Source organism: Gymnoscopelus braueri (assembly GCF_963280865.1).
Source record: "Gymnoscopelus braueri genome assembly, chromosome: 17".
In the NCBI taxonomy this organism is placed as follows: Eukaryota; Metazoa; Chordata; class Actinopteri; order Myctophiformes; family Myctophidae; genus Gymnoscopelus; species Gymnoscopelus braueri.
This window is the reverse complement of record NC_137617.1, coordinates 31,191,870-31,205,861: the sequence shown is the minus strand read 5'-3', so window position 1 is coordinate 31,205,861 and position 13,992 is coordinate 31,191,870. Positions and strand designations below refer to the sequence as shown.

Genomic DNA, 13,992 nt, shown 5'->3' with positions numbered 1-13,992 from the left:
TTCTGTCTCAGCCATTCACTTTCTCGAGGTAGTACCAATAGCGATTGATTGATTGATTGATTGATTGATGTTTTTATTGACAAATAATGTATTATTCATTATTCATCCTTGGTTGTAACGTCAAAGTCACCTACGTACCACCACTCTGAAACCAGGGGACTTATTTAGGTTTGCATTAGACCCATGATTGAGAGACAATAACTTATTGTTCGATAACCAGATGCTGATTTTGTGGAGTTCTGTATATTTCTACCTGTGATTTATCATTGTGAGAGGAGAGCTGAATCATCAGCAAAAAGGAACAGGTTATGAAAAATTAACAGCCAGACTACCATTATCGCTTTTCTTCTAATATCAAATGTTTATCTGAGAAGACTTACTACTACACAACTCACTACTACACAACACGATAACAATGGATATGTCAGTACTTCCATTTGTGATAACAGAATGTATACCCAGCGTTCCATCTGCTTTTGAATATGGGTCAGTATGTGAATCATGGCTAGCTCGCATTGCAGTAGTAATCATTGCCATGTTCCATCTGTGTCACTGTGTCACTGTGTCACTGTGTCACGTTGCTTGAACAGAACGGGTCAAAACGACCATGGACAGTCACTGGATAACGGTGGAGACTGTGGCGAAAAGCGGAGCATCGCCACTCCCGCCCACTGACTATGCTATTATTCCGTTCATTCACATTAACGCCCAGTGATTAGATTCGCCCATGCCATTGGCTGCCCAGCCGCACTCGTGGGGCATTCAATTTCATGAATGGAATGAGGTTGCTCACTCTACCTGAGTAACGGTTTGACCGAATAAAAACTCTGGGGTGCCAGCCAGGCGTTTCACCTGACAAAATAATGTTCAGTCCTATCCACCACTACATAAGCTCAGACGAGACGCCGACTCAGGTAGAGTGAGTGACGTCATTCCATTCATGAAATTGAATGCCCCGCGAGTGCGGCTGGGCAGCGAATGACATGGGCGCATCTAATCACTGCAGGGCATTAACATGTGAATGAACTGAATAAAAGCAAAAGTGTGACGGCTATAAGAGGAAGGAAAATGCTTAATCTGCAAACACGTTTGTTGGCATCACAGTTAACCTCCACTAGATGGGATCAACCGTGTCTCCCTCTCGGTTTTCCAACCATTTTTCTCAGTAAGGACTGCAAAAAATAGCAGATCTAAGTAAGTACAAGCTCGAGCTTGTAGATTGGCTATTTTTATCAAAGAGAGAATGTAATAGAGCGGTCCAAGTACAGAGCCAACTCAGGTCCAGTTTACTAAGTCTCGAGGGTTTAAGTGGTTAAATGCCAATTAGCTTTCAACCATTTCCATGAATCTCCATCATACAGAACTATATACAGATAGACTGGTACAGACTGACTAACAGACCAACAGATATAGGGGAGTACAGTTGTAATTTGCATCACAAGTGTGAACTGTCATAAGTTCTGCACATGCACAGTATCATCTGTTTATCCATCTCTTACTTACACCATGATGTGAAATGAAAATGCATGTACGGCTTGTGTTTATATTGTATTGTTATGCAATGATAAAACATTGTTTCATAACAAACCAAAATTAAATCAAACAACCATAGGAGGACAATTGTAACAAATGTACTCTTTGTCTTTAAAATATGTTGAAAGACAATTGTTAGAAGCATACAGTATGTGGAAAAGTTAGATGTTTATCATTAATACTGTAGTTTTTGTGGTAATGCAAAAAGTGTACATTTATGTGCATTTGTACAATCACATACGGTAAATTCATGCATGCGCAGTCAAAAATGTGTGCATGTGTGTACATGCATGTGCACACAGAGACCTATATAAACCAACCAACACGTGTGCAAACTCAAATACATGTGAGTGAATACTGTACAAAACAGGCGGCCAATAAGACTGACAGGTATGGACACGCACGCACGCACGCACGCGCACACACACACACACACACACACACACACACACACACACACACACACACACACACACACACACACACACACACACACACACACACACACACACACACACACACACACACACACACACTTTTGCTGTACTAGGTTCTTCTAATCTCCGAGTGAGTCACAGCTATTTGATGCCGTAACTCCATGTTACAGTGTGTCAGAACCCAAGACCAGAGAACACAGTATGGTGAAATGAACCAACCAACCCCTAAACCACTGATATAAATCACCCTGTCACACACACACACACACACACACACACACACACACACACACACACACACACACACACACACACACACACACACACAGAGACATGTGCACACACATCTTCAGTCTTTGAAACCATAATGGTGTGTCCAGGAGGGCCTATTGTACATCCATTGTGTGCACTCGCCGTATCTGAGATTTCCGTAATTGTACACTAATTGTAGCATATGTGGACGTTGTGGTGGTTACCGTGGTTTAGACTATTACAGCACTTATCACAGACAATAGGGGCAAGCCTAGAGTCATGATGTCACATGGTCCAATCTGGCACATGGCCTCAGTACGTCTTTGTGTTTTGACCACACCTCGAGAACTGTGACGATTAGGCAAATGAAGGGTACGATCGAAGTGTGACAGTCAGGCTCAATTTAGTTGTTCATTTCCCCCCATGCGTATACAGTGTCTATCACTGCTGCTGCTGACCCATACTATTTTGTCTTGGAGAGGGTGTAGACAACCACGTGTCTCTTCCAATACACAAAGCTTAAAAAAGACAACACAATACAGGATTTTGGGGGGAGTGGGTCTTTAACCACAATTTAGTACTACCTCTAAGTACTTTTGGCGGGTAGGAACTGTGGCCAAGGAACGAAGTAGGAACTACAGTTGGTCCTGTTAAAGTTCCTCGGTTCCCCTGAAAGTTCCCACGATCGAAAGGAATTAACTAACTGAGTCACAGACTTTTCTGTTCGTCCGTCCGTCCGTCCGTCCGTCCGTCCGTCTGTCTCCGAGACAGACATACAATTAATTTGGTTTGATGGACAGGCAGGGGTATATTTTAATGTGTTGTCCTCTCCTGATTAAGCCCACTTGTATTCCCTCAGAGAAACATTTGCATTTATAATTCAGTGGTTGTGTTTTATTAGCGCTGACATTTTTAACAGGAGACTGTATGTATGCCTGCCTGCCTGCGTGCGTGCGTGCATGTGTGCGTGTGTGTGTGTGTGTGTGTGTGTGCGTGTGTGTGCATGTGTGTGTCGGTGTGTTGGTGTCTAAGTGTGCATGTGTGTTTTTGTATGCATGGATACATCCATGTGTTTGATCAGTCCTCTAAATAACCATAACTGCTGATATTCCCAAGGCCCCAGAGTTGATCAAGATTTAATGTTGTGTTTATTTGCCTTGTTAGACTAAGAATAGAGGTATGCTTTATTGGTTTTGGCGTCCAGAGACAAACATTCTGTTTACCCACTCACAATGCTGTAGAATAAGGTTGAATAACCTCCTGATTAGATTTTGCCTGCTTGCTGACAGTTCTGTTCTCAGATCTATTTTGGTCTCTACTATCTGCCTGTCAGTGCACAGGCTATGATGAGCTTAATGCTGACCACCTGGTTCAGCTCACTCACTGTACCAGCCATTCAATTAGCTACACCCCCACTAGAGATACAGAAAAAGAAACATGTGTCACACAATCTTGTCATAAAACAATGACTAAGTTAACTTATATTCAACTGGATATAGTGTTGCCTTGGCTCATGTCTGCACTTCAGTCATTTGAAAATACAGCATTTTTTCCCCATGACACAGTCGTATGACAAAGTATGAATTCGCCTAACAAAATGTGTTAATAGATGACGACATGCAATGCTGTGGTTTTCTGAGGCGACATAGACCATGATTTGATAGATATCCAACCAGCACAGGATCCCATCAACACAGTGCCTTTGATTATCTGTGTAATATGCTCAAAAGATCAACATAGCCTTTCATCATAGTGAGCTACAATAGATGAAAGTTGAGAGTTGTCGTCTTGTTCTGCAGCCTCATGCAAATGTATACATTAATATTGAAGCTAAATTAAAAAAGTAACTAGTAACGTAACTAGTGACTTTTATAATACAGTAACTAGTAAAGTAACTAAGTTACTTTTTGAAAGCAGTAACTATAACTAGTTACTAATTTAAAGTAACTTGCCCAACACTGCACTTCAATGATCCTCCACCCCTATCTCATGATCATAGGTAAATCTTGGTTTCTGTCTTTTAACTACTTAATATACTTTGTTAACCGGTGTCCCCCAGGGGTCTATTCTTGGCTCCCTTTTTCTTCTATACCAAATGTCTTCAACAAATATCTAGATGTATCTGTTATGACATGCCCAGAAAAGGGAGCTACAGTTCATGTGGATAAATATTGTGCTACCTCTCTTGTTTACATTTAACACCTCAGCCACTCCAGCATATGTATACAGTATACGCATACCAGCACGCACGCATGCACGCACGCACACACACGACAGACAGACAGACAGACAGACAGACAGACAGACAGACAGACAGACAGACAGACAGACAGACAGACAGACAGACGCAAACACAAACACACTTGCACTGATAGTCCTGCAGTATATTGTACCCGTCTGTTTGCAACAGTAATACACATACATACCTGTACACACGACTACACACACACAAGCTACAGTACATTTCTGAAGTCAATGTTTCCATTCTTCCAGTCTCTCTCATTCAGTGCAATCAATGTCCAGTCAAGCTAAATAAAGAAAGCTCATCTTCTAGTGTCCACGTGATTTCACTGAACGATTGAAGTCAGTAAGATGTTCAAAGACGGTCCCACAACGGCCCATTTACTTTTGAGGGCACTCACGTTGTGGAGCGCACGTGCCCTATAGCCGCTCGTTTGCATGTGAGTGCGTTCAGTTGACATTTGCACGTCAGTATTTGTGTTGCCGTGTGTGTGTGTGTGTGTGTGTGTGTGTGTGTGTGTGTGTGTGTGTGTGTGTGTGTGTGTGTGTGTGTGTGTGTGTGTGTGTGTGTGTGTGTGTGTGTGTGTGTGTGTGTGTGTGTGTGTGTGTGTGTGTGTGTGTGTGTGTGTGTGTGTGTGCGTGTGTGGGAGAGAGGTTGTACGGTATATTGGCGTTTTGTGTGTGTAACGAGATGCTTTAATGTGTTTTAATATGAGCTCATTGTGGTCTGTCCTGTGGCTGTCATTCGTCATTCTGGAGGTGTGTGAGACACACACATGTACAAACAGTACGTACAAATGCTCATAACGTCTCTATACTATACTGTAGATGCGTGCTTGGTGTGCGAGTGCGAGCATACACAGTAAAATTGTCATTGTTCATTTAACACTGAGAGTGTTCAAATTAAACCAAAATAGCCAATGGTACATTTGGTTCCATTTGTAAACTCTGAGTTAAATTAACACTAACAGTTTTACTGTGTACAGTAGCTACTGTTTAACTTAGGGGTCAGTGTACTGTGATGGAGTGGTCACTGTCGTGATTACGGCTCAGTTAGTCACCCTCTGTGTCACCAAACAAAATGTGGGTCAACGGCTGAGTTTGTTTTCGTGGCTCAGGGGTGTGTGCGTCAAGTGTGCCTTTTGGTATGTGTGCATGCATGTCTGTACTGTACGGTACTGTATGTGTGTATCTAGTTTCAGTTCAAAGCGTGCGTGAGTGTGTACTTTCTTGTGAATGCTCGAGTGCCTGTGTGCACACCTATTGATTTGCATATATCAACACGGCAAAGCTGAGAGATTGATTTAGACTGTTTATTCATTTTTCAACTCATCTAGACAACAGAAAAATGGGAGTGTCACAGATGGTTGGTCTAGTTAGTATGAGATGGTCTGGCGCTGGTCGTGATTTGTATCATCAACTTTATTTTGAAAGGTGCTCTATGAATAAAGTTGGTTGTTGTTGTTGTTATTATTATTATTAGGAGGCCAACCACGTCAGTGTGTATAGGCACCCTTTTGTTTCTGTTGGATTTATTAGTGTGGTTGCCCGAATAGGGCAACCAGACTATAGTACTCTACTTTCTTTATTTCGATCTTATATAAACTTTATTTTTACGTGCTACTCCTCCCACAGTTTTTTTTCCCCAATTTCGTGCCATATGTCAAAATAACCGGCTTCATCGGGAATCCTGTGCTTGTACTTTGCTAAGACATTGGTTACATAGTTTAATTGATATTGATTTATTAGTGCATTAAATGTCCCCATCCACTTTAATGGGAAAATAAAAAAACTTAAATTCAAGAATTCTCAGAAACCGTAAGGGCTAGAGTTACAAGACTTGGAGGGAAGGTTCATAATTTAGTGTGAAATTATTTAAAACATAATTATATCATTCGGCCACATGGTGGCGCTATAAAAGCCCACTTTACATTTTGGCTTATAACTCTTGAACCGTAGGTCGTAGAATAAAAATCATTTTCCTTTCCTTTTCCTTGGGTCATGACGCAACTCACTATATAGGCCACGCCCATTTGCGTCTGGATATATTTTCCTATTCTTTCTTCAAAACACACTTTTAGCTACTTTTCCCACATATTTTGTCCAAATCTCACAAAAACCAGTACACATGATCTCTGAACCCATGCGATAAACACCTTCAAGCGGAATTTTGATAGTCTTCACGGTTCGTCCGTAATTGTCTTCCAAAGTTAGTGGGAGGGGCTTGTTTTACACATAATGCCAACAATCATGAACGAAACGTCCAGTCAATCCCAAATTTGAATCACATGTCAAGGGTGGGTTCCTCAACGAACCCCCAAAAGCATTTCCACTTTGATCCATAGGGGGCGTCACAAATGCGCAAAATGTAACCATTTGATGCAAAAACATGATTTTGGTGGGGATCAATCCTTTCAAAATGAAATGCAAGTGATCTCAGGAGTGACCTGACTATATAATTGTGCCGTTACATGTGTGGGAGGGGCCTATTTCTTCTTAAAATCTAAACGCCACGTATCACGAACGCGGGATGCGATCAACACCCGATTCAAATGGCACGTCGCGCGGCCTCCGAGGGTATTCCTCCCAGCGTATTCCTCGAGTCCCGGCGGCTAGTGCTGCACGATTAATCGAAAAAATATCGTGATCTCGATTCAGACACCTATGCGATCTCAATTTTAAATTATGACGATTTTTTTTTCAAAAAAAAAAAAAAGAAGAAACGTTTTTTTTTTTTTTTTTTTTTTTTGCTTAATATTTTTATATTTACAAGAGAATTGTGTGAGAATCGTGTGAGAATCGTGATCTCAATTCTTATGGAGGAAAATCGTGATTCTCATTTGAGCAAGAATCGTGCAGCCCTACCGGCGGCCACGACCCGCGACCGGCGTCGGCGCAACCACACTTTGCAATTTCCCAGAATTGCGACGTGTCTAGTTCTTCTCCTTCTTCCGCCACTTTTTGCACATCTGGCTTAAACGTGCAGTAGTTTTTTACGAAACTCTGCAGTATGGTAGAGGGTCTTAAAAAACTACAGAGATATGAAACTCACAACCATTAGCCAAAGGGTGGCGTTATAGCACAACAGTGTGTACATACACACACCTTCAGAATGACAAATGACAGCCACAGGACACACCACAATGAGCTAATATTAAAACACATTAAAACATCTCGTTACACGCACAAAACGCAAATATACCGCACAACCTCTCTCTCTCTCTCTCTCTCTCTCTCTCTCTCACACACACATACGCCAACAAGAATACTTGCTAAATACGTGCAAATGCAAGCGCCAGCTCAACTGAACACACTGACATGCAAACGAGCAGATAGGGCACGTGCGCTCAAGTGCCCTCAAAAGTAAATGGGCCGTCTTACTGACTTCAATCTTTCAGTGAAATCTCGTGGACACTGGAAGATGAGCTTCCTTTCTTTAGCTTGACTAGACATTCGTTACACTGAAAGAGACTGGAAGAATGGAAAATTTTACTTCAGAAATTTACTGTAGCTTGTGTGTGTGTGGGCGCGTGTACAGGTATGTATGTGTATTACTGTTGCAAACAGACCGGGTACAATATAGTGCAGGACTATCAGTGCAAGTGTCTGTCTGTCTGTCTGTCTGTCTGTCTGTCTGTCTGTCTGTCTGTCTGTCTGTCTGTCTGTCTGTCTGTCTGTCTGTCTGTCTGTCTGTGTGCATGTGTGTTGGTTTGCGTATACTGAATACATACATGTACAGCACACTCTCATTCTAAATACTAAAGATTCTTAGTTACAATAAATCGAATGACCTGTCTATGGTGAGTACAACTATTCTGCAACATTTGGCCTAGCTTTGTCGTAAAAGTATTCAATCTATAAACAATTCTTTGCAACAGACTTTTTACAAAATCGAAATGTTGCTGGCTCAAAAAATGCCCAGAGATAAGAAGAATATTTGTGTTATATGCAGGAGTGGTTGAGGTGTTAAAACAAGAGAGGTAGCACAATCGTTGAGTGAAAACACATGGACACTGGAAGATGAGCTTTCTTTCTTTAGCTTGACTGGACATTCATTGCACTGAAAGAGACTGGAAGAATGGAAACATTTACTTCAGAAATGCACTGTATATGCACAGGTACTGTATGAGTCTTGAGCCGGGTTTGACCTACAGTGTACAGCCATGGAAGTTAATTACGCCATGCATCTCCTCACGAGGAACGACTTTGCCTCTTTGACCTGTATGACCTCTGACCTTTAGATCTTCCACCATTTAGAATTTTATGAAAAACAGTTACATTCAAACTCCTCCTGGGCTTTTTTAGCAATCTGCACGAAACTTTCTACAAACGAACTTTGGGCCAATATCTAAAGAAAATGTTGGGGAAAAGTTTGTATGCTTCTATGAGCCAATGAATATTGCAGTTTTATGAAAAGTATTCTTCTGCCCCTAACTACATAAGTACAGAGTCACATTTTTACGAAACTTTGCAGTATGGTCCTGCCAAATAGCGCTGAAACTTATCTTACTCCAATCAGCCAAAGGGGGGCCCTATAAAAAATGGTTTGAAAATTCAAACTTGTGTGTACACATGTGCCTTGACTCACGAGGAACTGTTCCTTTGACCAGTAAGCTCCGCCTTTAGATTTCCGCCATTTTGAGTAGTTTGAAAGACTTCTCCTGGGATTTTTGAGCAATCTGTGTAAAATTCTTGCAATTCTTCTTTGTTCTTCCATGTGTCCAACTTATCCTTCCTTGTGCTTTTGCAACTATGCACCCTAACCTTAACCTAACCTTAATCTCACAAAAATTCGAACGTTAACAAAAATCTATGCTTAACCCAAATCATGATGGGATTTGAACTCGCGAACAGATAGGAACAGAATCTGGAGCTACATCTTAACATAGAGAGCTACAGAACTCACTGTTCCATCATGGCTTTGGATGTTATTTGAACCTGGCCCTGCCCCCTTTCTGACAGAAATGCAATCATTTTCGCAGGTAGGGCGGGTCTAATGGGGGGTCTTCACAGAATGAGGGTGTAGGAAGGTACTGTAGGCTGTGTGACTACTTTGTCTCCATTCAACCTCTCCTTCTCTCTCTCTCTTTTGCCTATCTCTGTCAATCTCCGCTATAATCACTGAATCTCTTGTTCCCGGTCACCCTCCCCTTCTTCTCTCTCTGTCTGTCTGTCTGTAATCCACCCATCTATCTCTTTGTGCTTGTGGCATATCTGTTTCTCCAGCCAGAAGGAACAAAGGTTTCCAGACACAGGCGCTCATCAAGTCGTCCCCTGCGTCATCACAGCACATTTACCCTTCACTCACACATGCATGCGCCAACAAATACTGTACACACAAACACACGTGTGTACGCGCCGCACACACATACAAGCACAATTTGTACATACATGTTGTTATGCACGGGTCACAGACATCCACACATGTAGACACATGCAACACATGTTTACGTAGTCACTGATGTTACATTGAAGGTAGCTTTGATGTGATGAAATCTACATGAGAGCAATGTCATAAACTGTTGTGCAAATAAATAATAATGTATTACAATAGACTGTTCACTAAGCTCCGCCTCCCAATTGTCCAATACTAGCTTAGCTTAGTGTAAAACTAACTTGCATACATATGATAATCAGCAGCATTAATTACAAGAAAATCATATACCGTTTAATAGTGTTCGAACCCACGACCTCCGTGGTGGTGGGCAGGCACTTTATCACTGCACCACCGTAGACGCCCTTTTGTATATACAGTACATACCGTCATATGACTTGAATACGTACATGTTCAAGAGTTCACACACACGAACACACGCGTGTGCACACACGTTATTCCGTACCTCTTCCCCCGCACCTTTTTCAATCCACGTCACAGTAGACGTTTATCCCTCCAGGGATAATACTTACTTAACATTCTGCCCAGCAGCACATCCACCACATCAAATCATACTTCCTGCTTCCTGCACCAAAAATAAATGTCCACCCGCAGGAAGTGTTATTCCCTTAACCCAGTTATCTTGCCTAATAATAATCCACAATGCTACTCTTCTTTGAGAATTTGTCATATTTGTCTGGAGAAGACATTGGTTTCCAGGGAGGAGGCATTCACTGTATGGGTGGGCATGGTCAATGGGTTTTCTAAAGGCCACACAGTCACACAGGCACACATACAGTACACACACAGTGCCCATGCAAGTACATACACTCATAAAACCATCAGAGCCAGTCAGATAACGAGTCTTCAATATCCGTAGTAATGGGTGGGAGCAAACCATGGCAACCCGTAGGTTTAATCCTCATTATCTGGCGATCCAGGTTGTGGCCAGCTCGAGAAAGGTGCTTAATAGACCATATTCACACGGCGGCCATTTTGCTATGTTAAGTTAATGAAATGCCACCCGTTGCCACCCCAATGCAAAATGCCAACATGGCCGCCGTGTGAATATGGTCTATTAACACACAGGAAGTCAGGAACACAAACAAGCCATCAAAGGCCCCCTTACCTGGCTACAACAAAAGCTAAATATGTAGTGTTGACCATCTGCAGGTGTTGGCCTTCTTCCACATATAAAAGACCAGAAAAGATGTAGGTCACAGTTGGCCCCATCAAACTGGGTTAGGGGAATCACACTTATGCAGCACCATCAAACAGCTGGAATGTTACATTTGTGGGATTTTCTATTTGTTGTGTGATGACCCCTTCACTATTGTGGTCATGTGTTTGTTCTGTCTTTGGGTTGTATTTGGTCTTTGGTATGATTGTTCTCTTCTGTCCTGTGTAGGAGGAGAGGGCCAGCCTGCCAGGGGCGTGTCTATGGGACGAGACACCCCTGACTCCACTCGTCTCTAGAGTATTTAAGCAGGTTGGCCAGAGCTATCGCCTCTCTCTCCTACCAGGCAACAGCTTGTTTGGTTGCTTTTGGATTTGCGTCTGCACTTGCACATATGCTACACTTTCACACATCCACATGCACTACACTACTGATACGACTGACTACTCACACCAAGTTTGGTGTTTTTAGTTGAAATAAAATAACATTTTTTTATGATTGGTACAAAATGAAATAACTTTTAAGTTACTGCTGTGTGTCGTCTCCCGCCTTTGTCATGATTGTAACCCAGTTCATGACAGTTGTAGTAATTTGCGGGGGTGGTTTTTTTCTTTCAAAATTTTTATCCCACGATTTTGTAACCCATTTTTCACCCATAGTGCCAATGCCTAAGCTTGTAATCATGGGCGCAACTCTCCCTCTGCCAGCCTGGGGAGAGCCCCGAACTGAGCTCATGCTTCCTTCAATGCATGAGGAGTGAGCAGGCCGCTGCTTATCACCTGACGGGGGGGAGCTTCCCCGGTAGGACGTAGTGCGTGGGAAGGAACGCGTTATTCCAACCAGTTCCCTTTCGCCTCCATCAGGTGCCCCGGCTGACCGGGGGGGAGACAGTATAGAGACCAGGATTACTGCATGTTTTTTTGTGATGGTACTTACCCTAGGGGACACAGGGAGAACATGCAATCTCCACACAGAAAAGGCCCTTTCGCCAACCCCACGTAGGGTATGGGCCCTGATAACGCGGAGGAGAGAACACGCCCACAGCGAACCCAGACTATTTTCACTTATGACATGCCCAGAATAGGGACGCTAGGGTTCATGTGGTGAAACTGAAAAACCAAATGACATAAAATGAGCAATGAAGAGGAGGAAAGCAGTTTTTGTTGATCTAAAAGGGCGGTCTGAAAGGGCGTGTAAAGATGTCACCTTTTCTAGATGAAAAAAGGTAGGATATGCACATCCCCACAGTTCTTTAAACACTGGACCCAAAAATAATCAAGTGAAGAAAAAGGGAATGTCCGCCCCCGAAATACTGCTTATAGGGACGCTAGGGTTCATGTAGTTAAAGGATATAAATATCTCCTGTGTGTTTGCCCATTTCCCTCTGCAGTATGACCGTGGTGATGAACGCTCAGCCAAGATGGGAGCTGATGGCCAAAGATGAGATCTTCTACTTCGGGGGGACTCTGCTGGTGCTTGGCACTCTGTTGGTGGTCAGCAGCTTTCTGGCTCTGGGATTCACAGGCACCTTCCTAGGTGGGTGTTTCTCTCACACACACGTACACACACACACACACACACACACACACACACACACACACACACACACACACACACACACACACACACACACACACACACACACACACACACACACACACACACACAGAGAGAGTTTTTCCCAATTACGTGCAGATTTTCATACCCTGTTCAGCTAGGGTTTAAGTGGTTAAATGATTATGTGTCTGAGAAGAGCTGGACCCAAAGACCTGTTTTCTCCTTTCTCCCAAATACCTGTTTTGCTAAAGACTGATGCAGTGTTTTAAGAACGTATGCTGCTGATGATACTGTAGTACAAAATCTGCCATCTTGCTGTGGACAAGCTGGGTTCAGCAGCTTGTCCTTCTGAGCCTGCCTGAGGAGAGGATGGTCTGTGTGTATGATTCATCCACCACCCACCCTTCCAACACAATGCCAGAGCCTCGCTCTTTTCCTCATAATTAGATGCAAGCTCGCTGAGATGTGGGTGCACTCTTTGGCAGTGGCACATTACTCAAGAGGAGCAAGGAAAAGTCAAGTCTGACATTAGTTTTAAGTCATCTGAAGTTACCTGGTGCCTTGGTCCCACGAGAAAACGTTAAATCACTATCTGAGCAGATCAGATTTGGATTTTGGGTAGTTCAAAACCAAAACATTTCACACCCAGAGTGAAGTAACACCTAGTGTTACAATTACTGCTAATTAAAGATCAGGCAGGTTGGTGCTGTCTCTTTCCCTCTTTCTTAGAATTAGATGAGTGAAATCAGTTGCAGCTGTTTATGTCGTACTCAGACAGACAGACAGACAGACATACTGTAACAGTACATACATACATACATACATACATACATACATACATACATACATACATACATACATACATACATACATACATACATACATACGCGCGCACGCGCACACACACACACACACACACACACACACACACACACACACACACACACACACACACACATACACACACACAGTGACACAGCATCATCTGTTAGATGGCTAGCCACGTTTTTGCTGCCGTTGGTGAGTCAGTTCCTCCATTATGTTCATGTGTGCATTGCATTGTGATTTGATTTGCACCTCTCTTGTAAGCTCCTTCTGAAATCATGGTGTTCTGCTGATGCACGTTAACAGCAAAGGACAGCAAAAGACCTACAGTACAGTATAGACAATTAACACAGGCATTTAACCTGTAGTCCTTTGCTTCTCTCGATGAGAGGTGCATGCATGCATGCATGAATGTGTGTGTCTAATGTTTGTTGCAGTTTCACCACAAAGACACACTAGTAAAAAGCACAGTTCTACAGAGTAAAACATTTCAGTAACACTTGATGTAATAAACATCCTTTATAATGTATTTTAATCTGCAGTATAATTATAGGTATAAATACTAATTATAATAATTATAACAATACTCATAACAG

At 42.5% G+C, this 13,992-nt stretch overlaps 1 protein-coding gene across 2 annotated transcripts in view; it reads left to right on the top strand.

Annotated features, from left to right (window-relative positions):
* Positions 1-13,992, top strand: part of pemt (phosphatidylethanolamine N-methyltransferase) — an 84,171-nt gene that overhangs the window by 32,227 nt on the left and 37,952 nt on the right. For both annotated transcript variants that reach the window (XM_080456182.1, XM_080456183.1), the window contains exon 4: positions 12,405-12,550. In XM_080456182.1, the coding sequence (XP_080312308.1) occupies positions 12,405-12,550 (146 nt within the window). The remainder of the gene's footprint in view (positions 1-12,404; positions 12,551-13,992) is intronic.